The following is a 20,150-nucleotide window of genomic DNA, read 5'->3' as shown; positions in this document are numbered from 1 at the left end:
TTGTTTCAATTATGAATTGCACTCCATTGAATGAATTCATATAGACATTAATTAAATGAAATCAGAAAGACCTCAAGGCTAAGGTCGTGAAATCTGACCTGTCCCGGGTCTGATTCTGTGGCCCTAATGCACCTGAACAGCCCCGTTGCTTTTAGCCCCTTACTTTGAGGGAAGCGACCCTCATGTCCCCTCACATCTAGGGCCAGGCCAGGAACCCAAGTGGCTTTCAGAACCAGGCAGTGACATCACACGATGAATAGGACCTTGAGGTCAGGGAGCCTGTGGCATCACAGAAATCTTCCCCAGGCAGGAGAAAAGATCAAGAATCTAAAAACGTTCCTTGTGATTTTTCAATCCATACATTACCCCAAATAGTTTGCCTTTCACTTTAAAAAGTCCAAAATTGGGACTTCCCTGGGGTCCAGTAGTTAAGACTCTGCCCTTCCACCACAGGGGGAATGGGTTCCATCCCTGGTCGGGGAACTAAGATCCCACATGCCGTGTGGCGAGGCCAAAAAAATTAAAATAAAGTAATATAAAATAAAAAGTTCAAAACTGATTCGCCTGAGTCTTCAGTAAAACCATTCTTGCTTTACTGGTGAGGTGTCTGCAGGTACACAGAACCGAGATGTCATGCTGTTCTTTACTGGGCAGGATTCAACTGTGAAAGCACATTTTAATTTTTCATTGCAATACGATAATGACGTCACAAGGACAATTTATACAACCACACCACAGAAAAGGAAACATGACAGATGGCCTACGTGTCCTTCTTACCAGAACTCTCAATCCTGGACCCCTATATCCTCCCCAGAGGCAAATATAACTATAATGTGTGTGTGTGTGTGTGTGTGTGTGTGTGTGTGTGTGTGTGTGTGTGCATTTTTTTGTGATTTTTTTCTTTTCTCTGCAACCTGCTTGGTGACTGAGAAGGGTGCTTTGATCTTGAATGTTGAACCCAAGCCTTCCTTAGTGCATTTGGTTCAGGGGCAGCCTCTTCCCCTGGAGGGAGTAGATGGATAATGGAGTGAAGACGAAGCTGATTGGCTGGGTCAGGGCCAGGCCTGGAGGGCACTTTGCATCCTCCCCAGTGATTCCACCATCCTGCTCCAGAGAGAAACCCCTCTGTCATTCCCTGCCCTGGGATAAGACTCAGGGAGGAAAGACACACCTCCCGATGTCAGGCGCTCATAGAAACAGCAGAGCTGGGGAAAGTAATGAGCCTAGAGTAATAATCAGCCATGAATGAGGACGCCAATTCTGTTCCTGACACCACGTGGAAAGAGCCAGGTGGAGAGAAACACAGACAGGTGTTCTCTGTGTGTTATGTAAAACCAAGGCCAGCATAGGTGCACAGGGATGATCTGCATTTTCTACAGGCCCATATATGTGCAGAAGTGCCCAGATAAAGATTTGGAATGATCCACACAAAAATGCCAACAATGGTTATCTCTGAGTTGGGCGCTAGGATAAGGTAGAGACACATCAAGTTGAATTATTTATATTAGATTCCAGTTTAATTTTAATATTTTATATTGTTTTTAGAACTTTCCTACTGAAACTCTTTTTCAATGAAAATGTTCAATTTTAATGTTTGTATCCATTTGTGTGGAGGCATTCCTTGTAATAAGGAAAAATCCATTTAAGCCGTTTTTTTTAAATGAAAACAATGTTCTTTTCTACACAGGATGGTGAAAGGATCTCACACTGTTTACCAGATAGATTGCAGGCCATGCCACTCACCCACGTCTGCCCACGTCAAACCTCAGGTCACCCACTATCATTCATTTTTAAGAGCAGCAGGGATGGGGGTCCTGGGGGGAAGATGGTCCAAGTGTTAGATGATCAGTAAATGCTGATCACATATCAGCTGCCTAAATGCTATCTGCCTACTGACATGTGGTGGGAAATTCCCACACTCATTCACAGAGAGGAAATCATCATCATCATTAGGATGGATTTCCATTAAGCCTCATTAAGGCTTCCCTAGGGACCTTAGATTGTGGTCCCTTGGCCAGGGTGCCTGATGGTCAAGGTTCCCTCTACCCAGCCATCACTCAACTCCATGAGTGCCTGTCTGCCGTGTCACAACTTCTCCAGGATAATGTCATATGTACAGTGTCTGGGAGACCTATATCATACACATATGTGTGTATCATACATGTGTATATATGTATGCATATATATATTCCTAATATGTACCTAATATATATTCCTATTATCTGTCTACATAAATGTATATATACTCCTATATATACATTCATATATATATATACGTATTCCTGTACACTATATCTATCTGATTATCTGTCTATTCCTCTAGAGATAAGTGTATGTGTATGTATATGCATATAGATATATACCTTTGCAGTAAACTAAAAAGAATTGCTGCTCTGCAAACAGTAAAGACAGTTTGCTTCCCAGACAGCACCAGTTTCCCTGTTTAGTGCTAGTTAACGTTTCCATTAATAATGAGTGAAACACAGCTAACAGTTTCATTCCCGACAACAAAACCTTTCCCATGATGGGACTCTCAGGCTGGACACCTGTCTCCTCATTCTCTCCTGGGCTGTCACCCCACAATTCGAAAAATGAAGATACATCAACAAGAGTAATGTCCCATGCCAAGGGCAGCACTAAGATGAAATGTGCAGATCCCGGGACCCCGTTCATCGCTGGGTCAGACCCAAGGCACTGCGGGGTTCATGTCCCACGGCTGCTACGCCATCACAGTCTAAAGAAGCTCCTATAGACTTTGGGAGATTAGGGTGTGTCAATGTATGTTCATCAACTGTACAAAGGTACCATAAATAAATAAATAAAGCAGCTCCATATAGAGTTGAGGACGATACCATAAACCTAGTTTTCCATAACGTGCTGTCTAATGGGTGCTTTGGTTTTGCACGTGGCCCCCAGCTCTGCTCTGTGTGGAATTTCTTCCAGAAATGAACTGCAAAACCCCGAGGGGGCCTGATAACTCAAGACTTCAGAGGCTGGAGGGGTCAGAGCAGGCAGTGGAGGAGGAGTGAGCGGGGTAAGGCCTTGGAAAGTGCAAGTAAGGAGACTCCCTGAATGAGGGGGTCTGTGTCCTGAGTCAAGGCTGGATCTGCAGGCTGCAGGACGCAGCAGAGGCTGGCATCACCCAGGCAGGGAGCCCAGCCCTTGGCCTTGACCAATAGGAAGGAAGTGTCCGTGGCCGATTCTATGGAGTTGAGTGGTCCCTCCCAGCACCATCATGAGGATGAACTGAGATACTGAGTGTGATGTCCGCAGCTCAGAGCTCAGCTGGGACGGGGCTCAGAGCTCAGAACAGGGAGGGGCCCTCCCCATGGGGTTCAGGACGCAGCGTTTGCGTGGATCTGCACAGAGCACAGTGCAGGCTGGGGAAGTAGCCTCCCGGGACCTGGTCTTTTCCAGACTCCTAATGGATCATTAGCTGTCTGTGATTTTTATCAGTCTTGAGCTGGGAGGAAAATGCAAATTAAGGGAAAGCCATCAGCCAACAGAAGCATGGTTCCCGCACCTTACCGGGGCCGCGGCTGACTTACCTTCCCCCAGCTCCTGCCCCATTCCTCTTTGCTTCTGCAACCACTATAATGCATAATTTATGGATGAAATTAATAGACCAATCAAGCAAGGCTATGCACACAGTGCCGTGTTCAACAACAGATGTTTCCAATAGTGATTATGTTAGAATAATAACAACACGGAAAAAACGCCTGGTCATCAGTACTGTATTGGGAGCGCTAACAAGACTGACGTCTCGCCAATCACACACGAGCGAGGGGCCTATGGCTGCTGGTGGTGCCGATTCTCTGTCTGCCGTGAGATCAGCCAGCCCCACTCCCTATGCCTCAGTTTTAGGTCCTGCATCCCAGGGCAATTGGTAGTTTACTCCCAGGACCCTGCATCCCAGGGCAATTGGTAGTTTACTCCCAGGACCCTGCATCCCAGGGCAACTGGTAGTTTACTCCCACGACCCTGCATCCCAGGGCAATTGGTAGTTTACTCCCAGGACCCTGCATCCCAGGGCAATTGGTAGTTTACTCCCAGGACCCTGCATCCCAGGGCAACTGGTAGTTTACTCCCACGACCCTGCATCCCAGGGCAATTGGTAGTTTACTCCCAGGACCCTGCATCCCAGGGCAAATGGTAGTTTACTCCCAGGACCCTGCATCCCAGGGCAATTGGTAGTTTACTCCCAGGACCCTGCATCCCAGGGCAATTGGTAGTTTACTCCCACGACCCTGCATCCCAGGGCAATTGGTAGTTTACTCCCACGACCCTGCATCCCAGGGCAATTGGTAGTTTACTCCCAGGACCCTGCATCCCAGGGCAACTGGTAGTTTACTCCCAGGACCCTGCATCCCAGGGCAATTGGTAGTTTACTCCCACGACCCTGCATCCCAGGGCAATTGGTAGTTTATTCCCACGACCCTGCATCCCAGGGCAATTGGTAGTTTATTCCCAGGACACTGCATCCCAGGGAGAAAGTGGAGGCATATTCTTCAGGCCAATATAGTAGCCAGCAGGGTCCTTCTATTAATTACCTGTCTGCCTCTGGGCTCTAGGATGGGGAGCTGCCCCCTGCCCACCTCCTGTGGCTCAGACTGCAGCTCAGTGAGGTGCTGTGTTTCCCTCTCCCCTCCTCCTGAAGACTCACGGGGTGACCCTTGGGTAAGAGAGAGGGGGGTCCGAGTCCTCACCCCACTGTGGCCCCTGCGATGGGGGGTGATGCACCTTTCTATGTCTCTCAGCCCCTCGGCTTCCTCATCAATAACACCTCCTGTTGTGAAGGTTACAGGGTGTCACACAGGTGAAACACTCGAGGGCTCACCTGACCCATAGCAAAGGCTCCCCAAGTTCAGCTGAGGTCACTCATATTTTCTAGGGAGCTTCCCATAAGCCCGTGCTGGGTCCCCGCTAGCAACAGGAGTCAAGACCCAGACTCCCTTCATCCGCTGATCACATTGCCTGGAGACATCAAGAAGTCTGGGTTTGTGCCTCACATTCATGAAAGATGGCAGAATTACACTTTTGAATCTGTCTCCAAAGGAGGCTGCAAGCCCAGTGACAGATCACACAGGGTGGATTGCTGCAAAATCCTTTCATCGTGCTACTTAAAACTCGCACCCATCACAAGACCCAATTTCCCCTTGAAACTGGGACAGTTGACTCTTGAACAATTGGGGGATTAGAGGCACTGATCCTCCCCTCAGTCGAAAATCTGCATAGAATTTATAGTCGGCCCTGGTATAAATGGTTTATCTGTATCCACACCCCTGGATTCAACCAAGGGAAGACGGTGTAGTATTATAGTATTTACTATTGAAAAAAAATCCATGTATAAGTAGACTTGCGCAGTTAAACCTGTGTTGTTCAAGGGTCAACTGTATCTCCAACACATCTTTTCATTGTAACGCTTGCATTTAAGAGCATTCACTTGTTCATGGTGAGCAGTTAAGCTATACCAATATTCTGAAACCTGATTTTGTCTATTCTCCATTTATTTATTGAAACTGGACTTTGGGGGGGAAATAGCAGTATTTAAAATGCCCTCGTTCTTTTGTTACATCCAAGAAGCTCTGCTAAGATACTAAGTGAGGACATTTACGGCTGAGATAAAGAGGGGCCTATGAAATTCTGAAATTACAGGCTGAATTCTATATGCTTTTGTGCCTTTTCCTGGGGAAACTTCCATTGCTTTAATTAGATTATGGGAAGTGGCGGGAAAGGGCAGAACAGGAAAGAAAAAGGCGCATACATGGAGGGAGAAGGCAGCGCTGTGAGGTCTGGCGGCAATTTGCATCCGGATGCTGCGGCGCCAGGTGCGCGCCCACCTACCTGCAGGTCCCGGCGCCGCGCGGTGCATTCCCGCCCACCGAGGCTAGAGGGCGCGCCCGCGCACAGCCCACCCCGCGCGGACCCCGGAGACGCTCCAAGGGGCCGACAGGGGGCGCTGTATAAGGACGGACGGAGCCCAACCCGGAGACTCTGAGCCCGGCCACCTTCCCGGTGGAGGGAGGCTCCGCGGCCCTGGGGCTGGTGGGCAGGGCCGGAGGGAGGTTTTCCCCGCGCACCGGGGGAAGAGACCCTACCTCTTCCAAATCCCGAGGTCGCCTTTTGCTTTGGGGTCGCTGGTGGGAGCTTTGCACTGAGTCCAGTGACCTTTGCAAAATTGTCTCGGGGTGTCTCGGAGGCAGGTGTCCCCGGATTAGAATCTCAACTCCTCCCTTCGCTGTGTGACCTTGGACAAGGAATCCACCTCTCTGAACCTCAGTCCTCTCCACCCCTAAAATGGGGATAATGACATGCCCAGATGGTACAGCCGGGGTGAGAATGAAATGAGACCCTGTGGCTGCAGGCGCCCACGTAGCAGGGCATCTGGTACATGGTAAATCCTCAAACTACTATTTTACTATTATTAGTGTTACTCTTATTACCTATCATTGTTACTACAGTATTACTACTATATGATTACTATTACTGTATTACTATATTTTTGTATTTATACATTGGGCTGCAGTTTGGCCATTCTAGATATCTGTCTCAAAAGACCTGTTCCTTTGGTTAGAACACGTAGTTCTAAAACTTTTTAATCTTTTCCATTCTGAAAAGTTATCCAAGGGCCTAAAGTGTTTCTGTGTTTGTGCAATGTACTCCCATGCCATTGAACTTCACCGCAGTTAAATCGATCTGGCTAGAACACTTCTGTAGGCAGAGCGGTCAGATGAAGACTCAGGATTGCTGGCTTGAAAGACTCCTGCTGGCTTCTTGCAGGAAAGAGAAAGAAAAGCCAGCCTCTTCAAGGATAACCCCAAAGGCCATGTGGCCCAAAGGCCCCAGGCTCGGAGGCAGGTGGCCTGGGTTCCGATTCTGGTCCTGCCTGTGCGACTTCAGCGGGGTGCTCCGTCTCTGAATGTGTGCTCAGCTGCACACGAGGAGGGCAGTGGATTCGCATCCTTTTGGCTCCTGCAGCTGTGATGACCTGCCTCCTGGTTCTCCCTTACCTATTAGAAGAGTCTGGTGTTTGCACGGATGCGTGGGTCCGAGGAAGGAGAAACCGGCCATTGCCAACCTCAACGGGGGGACGTGGATTCACAAAGTCCTCTGTTGGACTTAAGTTCAGCCACTGGCCACAGATGACCTTGGCAAGTTACTCCTTATTCCTCCCCCAAGGGTCAGCATGTGGTGACATTCAGGGTAGGACACATGACCTTCAACCTTCACTTTCAGCTGGAGTCCCAGCCGGAAGCCCTGCAGAGAGGGAGGTGGCCAGAGGTGTCCGTCAGCTGGAGCCCAAGGTCCCCAGGGACCATGTTATGAAGGGAAAAGTGCCCGGCACTGATTGATCTCAGGCTCTGGTCAAAGGCAAGTCCACCTTCCTTTATGGAGCCCTTCTCCAGCTGAGCAAGGTCACAGCGCCCTCTGCAAGGACTCTGGATAACCTAAGACTGGGTTCATGTCCAAGTCCATCCCTCTCTAGCTGTGCAACGTTGATGTGATGGCCTAACCTCTGAGCCTCAGTTTCCTCCGCCGGAAAATGAAGGTGTTGATTCTCCAAACTGATGGCACAGACATCACCCATGGAGCACTCCCACGCCCCGCCCTCTCCCTGGGCCCGGGTTCGGGTGCTTCAGTCCTGGGGTTGCTTTCTTCTACTCCCTAATCAGGAGAACGGATACCCACCATCAAAGCTGAAGGTCACGAGTTGAAATTGTGAACCAAGCTCCAAAGCATCAAGGATAAATGTATCTCTGCACCCCAATGTTCACAGCAGCACTATTTACAATAGCCAAGACAGAGAAGCAATCTAAGTGTCCATCAATAGAAGAATGGATAAAGGAGATGTGGCATATATATATATATATATATATATATATATATATATATACAGTGGAATATTACTCAGCCATAAAAAGGAACGAAACAATGCCATTTGCAGCGACTTGCATGGACCTAGAGATTATCACACTAACTGAAGTAAGTCAGACAGAGAAAGACAAATACCATATGATATTGCTTATATGTGGGATCTAAAAAAAGGATACAAATGAACTTATTTACAAAATAGAAATAGACTCACAGACAGAAAACAAACATATGGTTACCAAAGGGGAAAGGAGGGGGAAGGATAAAGTAGGAATTTGGAATTAACAGATACACACTACTATAGATAAACAACAAGGTCCTACTGTATAGCACAGGGAGCTATATTCAATATCTTGTAATAACCTATAATGGAAAAGAATCTGAAAAAGAATAGATTCATATTATATTATATTATATTATACTATATTATATAATAACTGAATCACTTTGCTGTACACCTGACACTAACACAACATTTTTAATCAATTATCCTTCAATTTTTTTAAAAAAGGATAAATGTGTCTCCAGGGGACACAGGCGTAGTGTCTGTAGTTGACCCTGCCTGATATTTGAGATATAGTCACAGACCAGGACCCCAGTAACCGCCCGCCCCCGACCTTGCCCTGAGCAGGCCTGATGGAGAAGAGCAGGGGAGAGGCAGCCAGGAGAGGAGGAGGGAACTTGCAGCTCTGATAACTGAGGGCGCGAAGCCAGGCGGCTGCAGATCTACACTGGCTAGTCCCAAGGTCTCCCCACATGATGCCCAAACAATTCCAGAATGTGAGTTCTTCATTAGAGATGCTAAAGACAGAAAGGAACAAAAGATCTCATTAATATTGAAATCTGAATGACACTGACAGGAACAAAAGGTTGGGGATGGAGCAATATGTATCCTCTCGCCAACAGGAAACATGTGACACGTCTCCCGTTAGAATGGAACAATGGAAGTCCAAATTACCAGCATCAAGAAGGACAAAATTAGGCACTAATAACATCCAACTGCCTGACAACTCATTCTTAGATGCCTGGCTCCTGGTGATGAGTGAAGGGGAGGAAATTCATGCCGAGAGACAGAAGAACAGTGTTTTCTGTAGGAATGTTTGCCAAGCCTTGCCAAAAGAGAAAGAAATGGGCTTAAACCACTTTTGGATTTTTCTCCATCTCCTTCTAATAACATTAGGATCCGTCTGAGGCCTTCTCTGGAAGCCCGTTGGAGCCCACAGCAGACAAGGACCCTTTGGAGATAAGTCAGCGCAGAGAGACTGTTCTGAACCTATTTCATCAACACTGCGGGGTCCCCACAAGGTCCTCAATCCCACCCCCCAGGTGCCTGGGCCTCACCTTCCATTAGGTTTATCTCCTCCTACAGGGCAGGACACGTGGAAGGTGAGAACCACAGCCCCCGGGCAAAACGCGTCTGCACATCTCTTTCAACTGGATGACTTGCCAACAATCAAAAGTCTTACATAAAATGTGGATTTTCAGAAACACCTGTCTTTAATTCTGTCTTTACAGGAGAGAGGATATAGGAAGGGACTGTTTGCCCACTTTTCGGTACCATGAATTTGGGCATGCAGTGGACTAATGCTTACTCACCACCCACTGAGCCCAGACACATAAACCTCTCCGGCCTCAGTTTCCTGGGCTGTAAAATGGGTGCAAGAGTGGTACCTACTCTGTGGAGGTGCTGGGCGGGTCGGAGGCTGCGATGTGTAAAGAACCAGTGGACCAGAGTCTGGCACGGTGTCACCGGGGGCTGTGGCTGTTCTCGCTGCTCCTTCTCACAGACCCTTCGGGGCAGGAAGAGAAGTGAGACACGGACCTGCCCTCAAGGGGCAAACCTGCCACCTGTACAGGGGCACACGACATGCTGAGTCCCTAATACGTGCGTCTACACAGGGCACAGAAGCACAGAGGTGAGGACCCCGGTGTCGGGGGCGGGATGCAGAACGGCAGGAAGGAGGCAGCTGCACAGAGCAGGGGCACCTGAGCCAGAGTCCAGAGGACAGCTGGGGCGTGTCCAGATGCAGGGAGCCGGGGAGGGATGCTGGGCCCAGGAAGTAGCACGGGCCCAGGAAAAAGATGCGCAAAGCCTCCACCTGTTTGGGGACCTAGGTAGGGTCCAGTGTTCTTGGGATACAGGGAGATGAAAATATCCCTGGTGAACAAACCCTCCCTCACTCTCTCATGCCTAGACCGGGTGCTTCCAGCTAAAGTGGTGCCACCTCTAGCCCCACAGGTGGGTGTTTGACCCAAGCAAGACCAAGGCGTATATTCTCTTCTATGGCCACAGAACTACAGGATCAAGAATGGACACAAGAGCCAGTTCCATTCACATCTGGGATCTTGTTGGAAGCATTAGGGAAGAGAAGCTTCATTTTTCTGGACTTGAATATGAAATGACATAAACCTCTGGGTGTCGGAGGCCATACATAGAAAGAGTCCCAGCAACGGGAATGCAACTAGAGATGATCATCTAAGTGAAGTCAGTCAGAAAGAGAAAGACAAATATCATATGATATCACTTATGTATGGAATCTAAAGTACAACACAAATGAACCTGTCTGCAAAACAGAAACAGACTCACACATAAGGAGAACAGACCTGTGGTTGCCAAGGTGGAGGGGATTGGGGGAGGGATGGATTGGGAGTTTGGGATTAGCAGATGCAAACTAGTATATATAGGATGGAGAAAAAAAACAAGGTCGTACTGTACAGCACAGGGAACTATATTCAACACCCTGTGATAAACTACAGTGGAAAAGAATATGAGAAGAATATGTGTGTATATATATATATATATATGTATATGTATAACTGACTCACTTTGTGGTACAGCAGAAATGAACATAACATTGTAAATCAACTATATTTCAAGAAAAAATAAAGGTATAGAAGGAGTCCCTCTGAGAATAAATACAAGCTAGAAGATAACAGAACTAAGGGATGGAGAGAAACCAAAACCTAATGAGCTTCGGATCCAATTTTGCTTGAGGTCATTATGGCCACTTTTAGTTACGTGAGCCAATATACTTTCTTTACTGGTTCAAGCAAGTGAGATTTGGGTTTCTGTTCCTTATCAACAAACAAAATGCCAAGATATAACTAGGGAGGGAATTCAAGTTATAACTGCCAGACCCCATGGGCCATCACAGCTGTCCAATCCCACCCACTGGATAATGTTATGTTTCGCGCAATGAGCGTAGTTCAATCATGTCTCTCTAGAGCACCGATTCCAAGAAATATATTCCCTATAATATTATAACTCTCAAGATTCAAATTTGAGGAAGACTTAGTCCCACAGCCCTTTGTCAGCTGCTGAAAATTAGTCCAGGAAATTCTGCTGATTTATCAAGGCTGATGTTTCTTCCAGAGGTGACATGGGACTCTAGTAACCACACAGTGTGTGGAAGCAGCAGGGAAATTTTGATTTCCCTCTGACAGCCCATCCATCAGAAGATTCTGCCTTCAACGTTGGCAGGCCAAGTTTGAACATACGATGCCTCCCAGGGGACGGGAAGGCTTTGGTGTGTGAATGCCCTTTTGTTAGTCCTTTTGCGTCTCTTTGCTGGTAGCCCAGTTGATAGTGGAAGCTGAGAAACTGAATTGTTGCAGGGATAAGATGGAGGGCAGCATCCCTGAGACGGCACACCCACCCCACCAGTACACATGATTGTATTTTTATTTCTCTCCAAGAGTAAAGAGCTCATCCCCTATCAGTGATGCATGACTGGCTTCTGGGGTTCTGGGAACTACAGTTCATTGACAAACAACACAGTTATTAATCGCAGAAAAACAAGAGCCCACCAGCATGAGCTAACAAGAAAGACACTCAAAAATTACAATATAATATAAAATAGATAACCAACAAGGACCTACTCTATAGCCCAGGGAACTATACTCAATATTTTGTAATAACCTATAAGGGTAAAGAATCTGAAAAAGAAAAATATACATATATATTTGTATAACTGAATCACTTTGCTGTATACCTAAAACTAACACAACATTGTAAATCAGCTATACTTCAGTATAAATAGATAAATATCGATAAATAAAAAGTTTAAAAAATTACAATATAGTCACACTCTAAAATGGTATTTTCCCCATATGACATCACTTATATGTTTAATCTAAAATACTACAAATGAACATATCTATCATATCAAACAGAAACTGACTCACAGACATAGAAAACAGACTTGTGGTTGCCAAGGGGGAGGGGGGTGAGGGAGGGAAGGATTGTGAATTTGGGATTAGCAGATGCAAACTAGTATATATAGGATGGATAAACAACAAAGTCCTAATGTATAGCACAGGGAACTATGTTTAATATCCTGTGATAAACCATAATGGAAAAGAATATGAAAACGAATATGTGTATACCTAAGTCACTTCGCTGTACAGCAGAAGTTAACATAACACTGTACGTCAACTATACTTCAATAAAATTTTTTAAAAATTAAAAAAACAGTATCATATTTTACCCTCCTCCAAAATTCCACATTGAGATTGTATCACACACCATTTTAACCATTTAATGAAAATTCAATTATTTGTGTTCAGAATAAGTGTAGATTTCCACCTGACAACACATCCATCAGAAGATATGAAGAAGAGAAGACTAAAATAAAGAGGGAAAAATTCAAGTTACCTTCAACTTCTCCCAAATCTTATCTAAGATTCCCCTCAACACCACCTGTAAGAGTAGACCTCGCCATACATTGCCACAGGAAGTTTGCAAGGCTCAAATGCAAGAAATTGAAAACAAAAGCAAGCAAACAAACAAACCCCTAATGTCTTTTGAACTTTTAAAAGCTCAGGTGTTCTTTAAAGGATTTTCAAGGATTACTTTGATTATGGGTAGTTCTGCCTTACGTGCGCTAACAAATCTCTGCAGATCTTTCCACTGTCCAATTCTCATTCCATTTTATAGATAAGAAAACTGGGCTCAAGGAGATTCAGTCATTTTCCCCAGGTCAAATAGAAAAGAAGATGGAACCAGGATTGGAACCAACATCATTTGCCTGAAAGCTTAACCAAGGAATTCACTCCCCCTGCATTCTTTTTCTTTATAGGGAGCCAAAAGTGGTTCCTTTTTAACGTTCACTGCTGGAACCTAAAAAGCACAAATCTACTCCGCATTCCAAAGGATGGCCCTTGAAAGACTTCAAAAGAGCTGTCATGTTTCCCTCTTCACCTGTCCCTGGGCCTTTTCTTCTCATCACCAGGCTCAACACTCACACTTCCTTCAATCATTTCTCCTGTGATTTGATTTCAAGGGCCCTCAGCCCCTCAGACACTCTTTGACAGAATACGATCCAATTTAGAGCCTTCCTCTTATGCCTAGAAAGACACAGAATTCTCCATCAGAGGGACCAGTGACATCTATCATCTGTGACTTATAGAGGCCAGGGGACAAGAAATAGCTCCCTTTCCTCTGAAACCTACTATCAAAAAACCAGCAGCACAAGTGTGACGAGAAATCACAAATGTCCCTCCACCTCCATGCGGGAGGCAAGAGGGAGGGGTGGAGACTGCGGTGATCTGGATGCACCGGCCTTACGCACAGGGGCGTCCTCTGGTCACTTCCGGGTTGAGGGTCACAGGAAGCAGTGTGGGCCCAGGGCTACTCGACCTTGTGAATTTCATAAGAGGCTGGAAATCCAGATTTCTATGTGATTTGCCAATTTTTACAGGATGGCAGCAAATTAAATACACACACACACTCCTCTGAACCAGATGCAGCCTGCAGTCTGCCCACCTGTGACCTCTGTTCTCGGGTCACGCACCTGTTAATGCCAACAAAAATCACATCAGCCTGTGGCAGCCGCTTCAGACAGGTGGTTCCACAGGGAATTAGAGCCATGATCTTGTAATAACTTTTAATGGAGTATAAGCTGTAAAAATATGGAATCACCATGCTGTACACCTGAAACTAATACAATATTGTAAATCCACTATACTTCAATTAAAAAACACAGCTGGTTCATCAGATCTCACTGTGAACAAAACTGCCAAGGTTTCTCGCACACACACACACATGCAATTAATATGCACCTTCTATGTATTTTTTTTTAACATAGAAGTAGTTGTCCACTTAAAATGCGACACAGATCGCTTCCAATCTTGCCAAGGTTCCAGCCCTTCAAAATCCTTTATGTCCTCAGATTTATTCCCCCAATGTCATACGGTCCCAAGTCAAAGAAGCCAATTTGTGTATCACTACAATTTACACCGTCCTGAATTTATACTTTGTCCCTTAACTAAGTCACAATCCCAACGCTCAGAATTTCCATCGCATGACGATCTTTGGTGAAACCTGCAAGGCTCTCCCTGGGGAATCACACAGCGTTTCCTGCACCGTGAGGAAGTGACCGGGTGACAAATCCACAGACCAAGGGGGTGTCTCCCTGGGGTGCTAATGAGCATCCACGTGTTTAGGCGCCCCTGGGTGATGCCCAGGCCAGCGGACCGCTCTGAGGACGACGCTGTACGTCTTAGCGTTGTGACAAAATTCACGACAAATATTGACACGAAGCCTGTGACAAATGCACCACAGCCACTTAGTGAATCCCCCTCGATTGACCCAGGCGCCGGGATTTGCAACAGAGCCTGGGCTCCCCTAGAAACGTCTTACAGCAGCTCTGCGCTTGGGGATCTGCACGCTCTCGTTTGCTAAGATCAGGCCACAGTTCGCTAGAAGAGAGCCCCATCTTCATGAGGCCACGAAAGCGACCGCTGAGCCAGAAACTACTGTCTTCCAAAGCAATTTCTCTCTCGGGCTCAGGGGAGGATATTTTTAGTATATTTCTGCGAAGGGGAGACAACCAAGTATACGGCAACGATGGGATCCGTGAACTTGGGCTTGCCTCTGTAGGGTAGAGCTCTCCAGGGCAGGAGAGCGGAGACCCCGCCCTGGGGGGCTTCACACCAGGCTCTCGGGAGGGAACAAGGCTGAGGGGTCTACAGAGCTGAGCCATCTGTTTGAGCCCAGGGTGGCATAATCACACAGATGCCACCTCCGTGTGCCATCACCAATGTCTCCCTCCTGGAATGACAGGGGGATGGTAAATAACATGCATTTTCAAAGGCAACCAAGGGCAATGAATCAATATTTTTCATTCTGTGCAGATGAGTTTGTATGACTTGGCTCAGATCTTTCTCGACTCACAATATCGAAGGCTTTAGATTTGTTTAATCAAACCTGCCCACAGAGCCCAAGGCCTGCCAGGAGCCCCAGGGCAAAGCTGTGTGTACTTTGAAGCCGGTCCACCTTCTGTCTCGAGGGGAGAATTAGCATTCCACCCAGGAAGCAGGCGATGCCAAATTGGGGTTTCCTAAGGATTAATTTTTTTTTTTAATTAGGCCTCACAGACACATCAATTCTTCTTCATCAAAACCGTCTTCGGGTTAAGTCACAGCCTCCTGCAGGTCACTGTAAGAAGGAAGGAATCCCTCCCAGATCTTTTCTGCCACAGGGAAAACCCTGCAGGATTTTCTGTCCACCACAAAGTTCTTCAGACGGGGACCAAGTTTCATTTCACCTCTGAACAGGAGCCAGCAGAACAGAAAGAAGGCAGAACTCAGAGGTACTGTGTTTTTCTAAAATGAATGAAGACATAGGACCTGGGAGCTCTCTTAGCAGCTTAAAGAGAAAGGATCATTCTAAAGATGTAAGTCCTTTCTCTCAGGGTCTCTGCTGCAAAAGGAAACTGCCAATCAGGGCGCCAAGAAAATATGGGCAGAAACTCTAAATTCAGTGATTCAAACGGACCCCAGCAAAGATAAGAAAAAAAAAAATCATGGGCTGGTTCCTGGCTGAATATGGAGTCCTAAATCCAGCTAATTAGGATGGAGGACGCAGCAGAAATGTGCCATGGCCAGATTTCCCCCGACTGTGAGCTGTGTCCCACTGGTACCCAAGGGAAGTTAGGGGGCACATGCATGGACTTTTAAAAAGTTAATAGTCGTTTATTTTCATGTATATTAAGAAAAAATTAGTACATCAAGCTCATGGATTTTATTGTCTTCTAATGAGGCATTTAAGATATTTAAGGTTGAAAAGTGAGGCATTTAAAGAAAATATAATGAGTAAATTATATTATTTGGCACAGGAAGTTGGCAAAAATTGGGAAGATGGCAGTTAGCTGGCTAAAATTAGGGAAATATTGTCCTATGAGCACAAGAAGGGGAAGAGAATTGTTTCTCCTCAAGATTAAGACCCGGGGAAGGAAGCAGCAGGGCGCGTGCAGCCTCCTCTGACCCCAGGCGGGTCCCTGCCATCACTCCCTCCCTCCTCGGCATCCTCATCCCGGTCAAGCCCTTCGGGGCCTGGGATGCTCAGAGCGGCCCCGGGACAGAAGGGGAGGGAAAGGACCGAACGCCTGGGAATCTGGAGGTAAAGCCCGCAGTACCTTGACGACGTCTTCGTCCTTAGACCTGCATTCCACAGCCTCCGACACGTCCACCACCGAACCATCCTCTTGAACGGCCACGACCTTGACAGGGACCGAAACCACCTTTCCGGTGAGAATGGCCGTGTTCAGAACCTCCGTGTCCTGCGCGGGAGAAAAGAGGGCGCGTGTCAGCCACAGGCACGCCCGTGAGCCCCGGGAGGGGTGACCAGCCGGCTACTTCAAGCTGGCCGGTCAGCTGGAGGTCACGTCCTTTCCGTGACCTCTTCCAACACAACTCATTCAATTGCATGTATGTTTCGTGTGTATATCGGAAAGCTATTCATTTTTCCCGCCCAGCATGTATCTCCCTGCTACGTCATGCCCAGTCACTCTCTCTCGTCCTTTTTTTTTTTTTGGCCAAGCTGCACGGCTTTCGGGATCTTAGTTCCCCGACCAGGGGTCAAACCCCTGCCCTCTGGAGTGAAAGCAGCAAGAGTCCTAACCACTGGACCGCCAGGGAATTCCCTCCACCTCTTTCTTTTAATCACAACCTTACATTTTTCATTTGGGTACCACACATTCCTGGCAGAAGTACAGATCTTCTCTGGCTTACGGTGGGGTTTGTGGAGGAAAATAATCAATAAACAATCAAGAAGAATAGAAAAGAGTTTTATCTGAGCCAAACTGAGCACTAGCCTGGAAGCCTGCTTCCCAGGTTACTCTGAGAAGCTGCTCTGGGGAAGCAGGGTTTTCAGCACAGTTTTATATCATGTCAGAACAAAGAACGTTAAACAAGTCAGGGATACATTTCTTCAAGGTTTCAAAAAAAATAAAAATAAAAACAGACCAGCACGTACAGGCACAGCACATACAGCAGGGCCTTGGCACCTGGGAAGGGAGGCTTATCATCAAAGGAGGACCAGCATTGGCATCCTAGGAAGGGAGGCATTTAATATTTATTTTTAACATGGACATTCTTTACTTCTGGTCAATGCGCCCTTTTCTTTAATAATTAAAGCAGGTGTACAATGTCCTTTTTTTCTAAAATTTTTATTGGCGTATAGTTGCTTTACAATGTTGTGTTAGTTTCTGCTGTACAGCAAGGTGAATCAGCTATGCATATACATATATCCCCTCTTTTTTGGATTTCCTTCCCATTTAGGTCACCACAGAGCACTGAGTAGAGTTCCCTGTGCTCTACAGTAGGTTCTCATTAGTTATCTACAATGTCTGTTTGATAGGCCACAAACAGGCTATTTTTAGCATCAAATCCAGGTGAACTCATGTATAAGCCAGAATGACTTCCCCATATCTCACTAAGTGTAATTTTCTTTTACCAGGCTCATGTCCCAATAAGCCCATCATAAGTTGAAACTAGCATTACGTTGAAATGCACTTAATACACCTAACCTGCTAAACATCAGAGCTTAACTTATCTGAGCTTATATATGCTCAGAACACTTATGTGAGCCTGCAGTTGTGCAAAATCATCTAACAAACACCTATTTTATAATAGAGTGTTGAATAGCTCATGTAATATATCAAATACTGTAATGTAAATGAAAACCAGAATGGTTGTAAATGTATTTTTTATTAAAAAAATTTTTTTTATTTTTTGGCTGCACCACGCAGCATGTGGGGTTTTAGTTCCCCGAACAGAGGTCGAACCCACACCCCCTCCAGTGGAAGTGCAGAGTCTTAACCACTGGACCACCAGGGAAGTCCCATGGATCAGTAATTGACCCTCAAGATTGCACGGCTGGGGCTCGCTACCCAGCAACACAGGAGAGGAGGTACCGTGTGTTGATAGCCTGTGAAAAGACCGAAATTCAAAATTCAAAGGTTGCTACTGAGTGCGTGTCATTTTCTCACCCCTGTAAGTCAAGCCATCATAAGTCGGGGACCATCTGCACGTGTACCTTGGTGGCGGTGATGTCTTCTACTCCAGCGGGCACATGACACAAACCTGGCCAGTTCATTGCAACCCCTTGACCTGAGTGACTATTTCAACTGATGCTCAAACAAAGAACCAGAGAGACAGACAATAATGACTGAGTTCCTGGTTCCAGCTCTACCTGAAGCCTATCATCCCTAGAAACTTAGCTGCATAAACAGTTGACTTAGTATACATGTTTTTTTATTTGGTTTTTTACATGTTTTGTTTTGTTCTGTTTTGATATTCGAACCTGAAAGAGTTCTTACTGATACAGTATGAATCCAGGCTTACACTACCGCTAGGGAAACAGAAAAGATTAAACATCAATCTATTCTCACTAGAAGCTCACTGCCTTCAAAGGGGATCCTGCAATGATTATCCCAAACTGAGTTTCAAAGAAAAGTGACTAGCTTGCAAACCCCCCCACAAAAAATCATAAGCTTATGCTTTTCTTACAATGTCCTCTGCATCCACGTTCACCTAATTCAGCCTGTTCACAAGTGGCTGAGACGTTTACACTGTTTTTCCCCCATGTCCACCAGCAGCCTCTCAAGAATCCCAAAGAGAATTCCTACCTGTCTTTGGCACACTAAGTAAACAATTTCCCCATGTTAAATATTTTACTTAAATCATCCCATAGTGTCAGAGACTTCCAAAATTTCACCATCTATCAAAAGACAAGTATATTTTGTGCGTGTGCGCAAGCTCTGGTTTTACACCTTGAAAGCATGTTTATGTCCTTTTATGGGGACTGATTTCCATTAAGATTGCATGTTATTCTGAGTAGAGGGACAATGTACTTCCTGCCCCTTCGTGCACTGGGGACGTGAATGCAGGGAGTAGTAGGAAGGCTGAGATCTCCCTGTCAGTTATGAGTTCAGGTGTGTCAGTGGTAGAAAGTGGGCAGCAGGAGTTCTGTGCCGAGGAGAAGGGACCTGGCAGAACCAGAAGCTAGCACAGGACGTCTTCAACAGCTTCTCTGACCAGCTGACATGTTGCCAGAGGGAGGAACAGCCTCGTACAATGAGGTCAGAAGAATGCTTCCATCCTTAGGGCTCCTGTAGCCCAGGAGTATGACAATCCCTCCATCTCTCTTTACGTTGCTTAGATGGTCAATGGTCACAGTGTTTTAAATGACTCTACTTGTTCTTTAGTTGAAGTACAGTTGATTTACAATGTTGTATTAATTTCTGATGTACAGCAAAATTTCAGTTATACATATATATATATATTCTTTTTCATATTCTTTTCCATGACGGTTTATCACAGGATATAGTTCCCTGTGCTATACAGTCAGACCTTGTTTTCTATCCATTCTCTATATACTAGTTTGCATCTGCTAATCCCAGACTTCCAATCCTTCCCTCCTTCACCCTCCTCCCCCTTGAAAACCGCAAGTCTGTTCTCTCTGTCTGTGTAAATGTCTCTACTTCTGTTGAGTTTCCATCTTAAGAGACCATTGACTCTCAGAGAGATCTTTGGGCTGAAAAGAACTGCAAGATTATGTTGGCTTCAGAAAGCTGCCTTCAAGAAGGGAAGGTAGCAATGACTCCTTCTTCCATGTGTAGAAACAGAAGCCCCAGTGGGTTCGTTGAACGACCCACAGCCAATACAAAGGCAATGGAGAAAACTAGATCCTAGACTTTAGCGCCGCGATGCTGTCACCAGCACCACCACTCAAGAGAGAAAAAATAATAGCTCTGATACCAGTAAGCAGCTGGTATGTGCCAGGAATTATTACAGGGCTATATCATCCCATATAATCTCCATGAACAAAGGTACATCAGTGGTTCTGTTTTCATCTTCATTTTACACAGGACTCAAGGTACATGGAGGCTCTAAATAGGAAAGAATATGAACTACCCAGGGCTTCAGCTTCTGGGAACTCGAGAGAAAAGTAGTCAGAGGGAAGTCCGTTCAAGGATGTTCATTGGAGCATCAGT

The 20,150-nt window shown here is 46.1% G+C and overlaps 1 protein-coding gene across 1 annotated transcript in view; it reads right to left on the bottom strand.

The window, feature by feature from the left end:
- Positions 1-20,150, bottom strand: part of LOC137776461 (transmembrane protein 132B-like) — a 234,751-nt gene that overhangs the window by 197,309 nt on the left and 17,292 nt on the right. Inside the window, exon 2 of the mRNA XM_068562980.1 lies at positions 16,290-16,433. Within this exon, the coding sequence (XP_068419081.1) occupies positions 16,290-16,433 (144 nt within the window). The remainder of the gene's footprint in view (positions 1-16,289; positions 16,434-20,150) is intronic.

Source organism: Eschrichtius robustus, chromosome 14 (assembly GCF_028021215.1).
Source record: "Eschrichtius robustus isolate mEscRob2 chromosome 14, mEscRob2.pri, whole genome shotgun sequence".
Classification (NCBI taxonomy): Eukaryota; Metazoa; Chordata; class Mammalia; order Artiodactyla; family Eschrichtiidae; genus Eschrichtius; species Eschrichtius robustus.
This window is presented reverse-complemented; position numbering and strand designations above follow the sequence as displayed.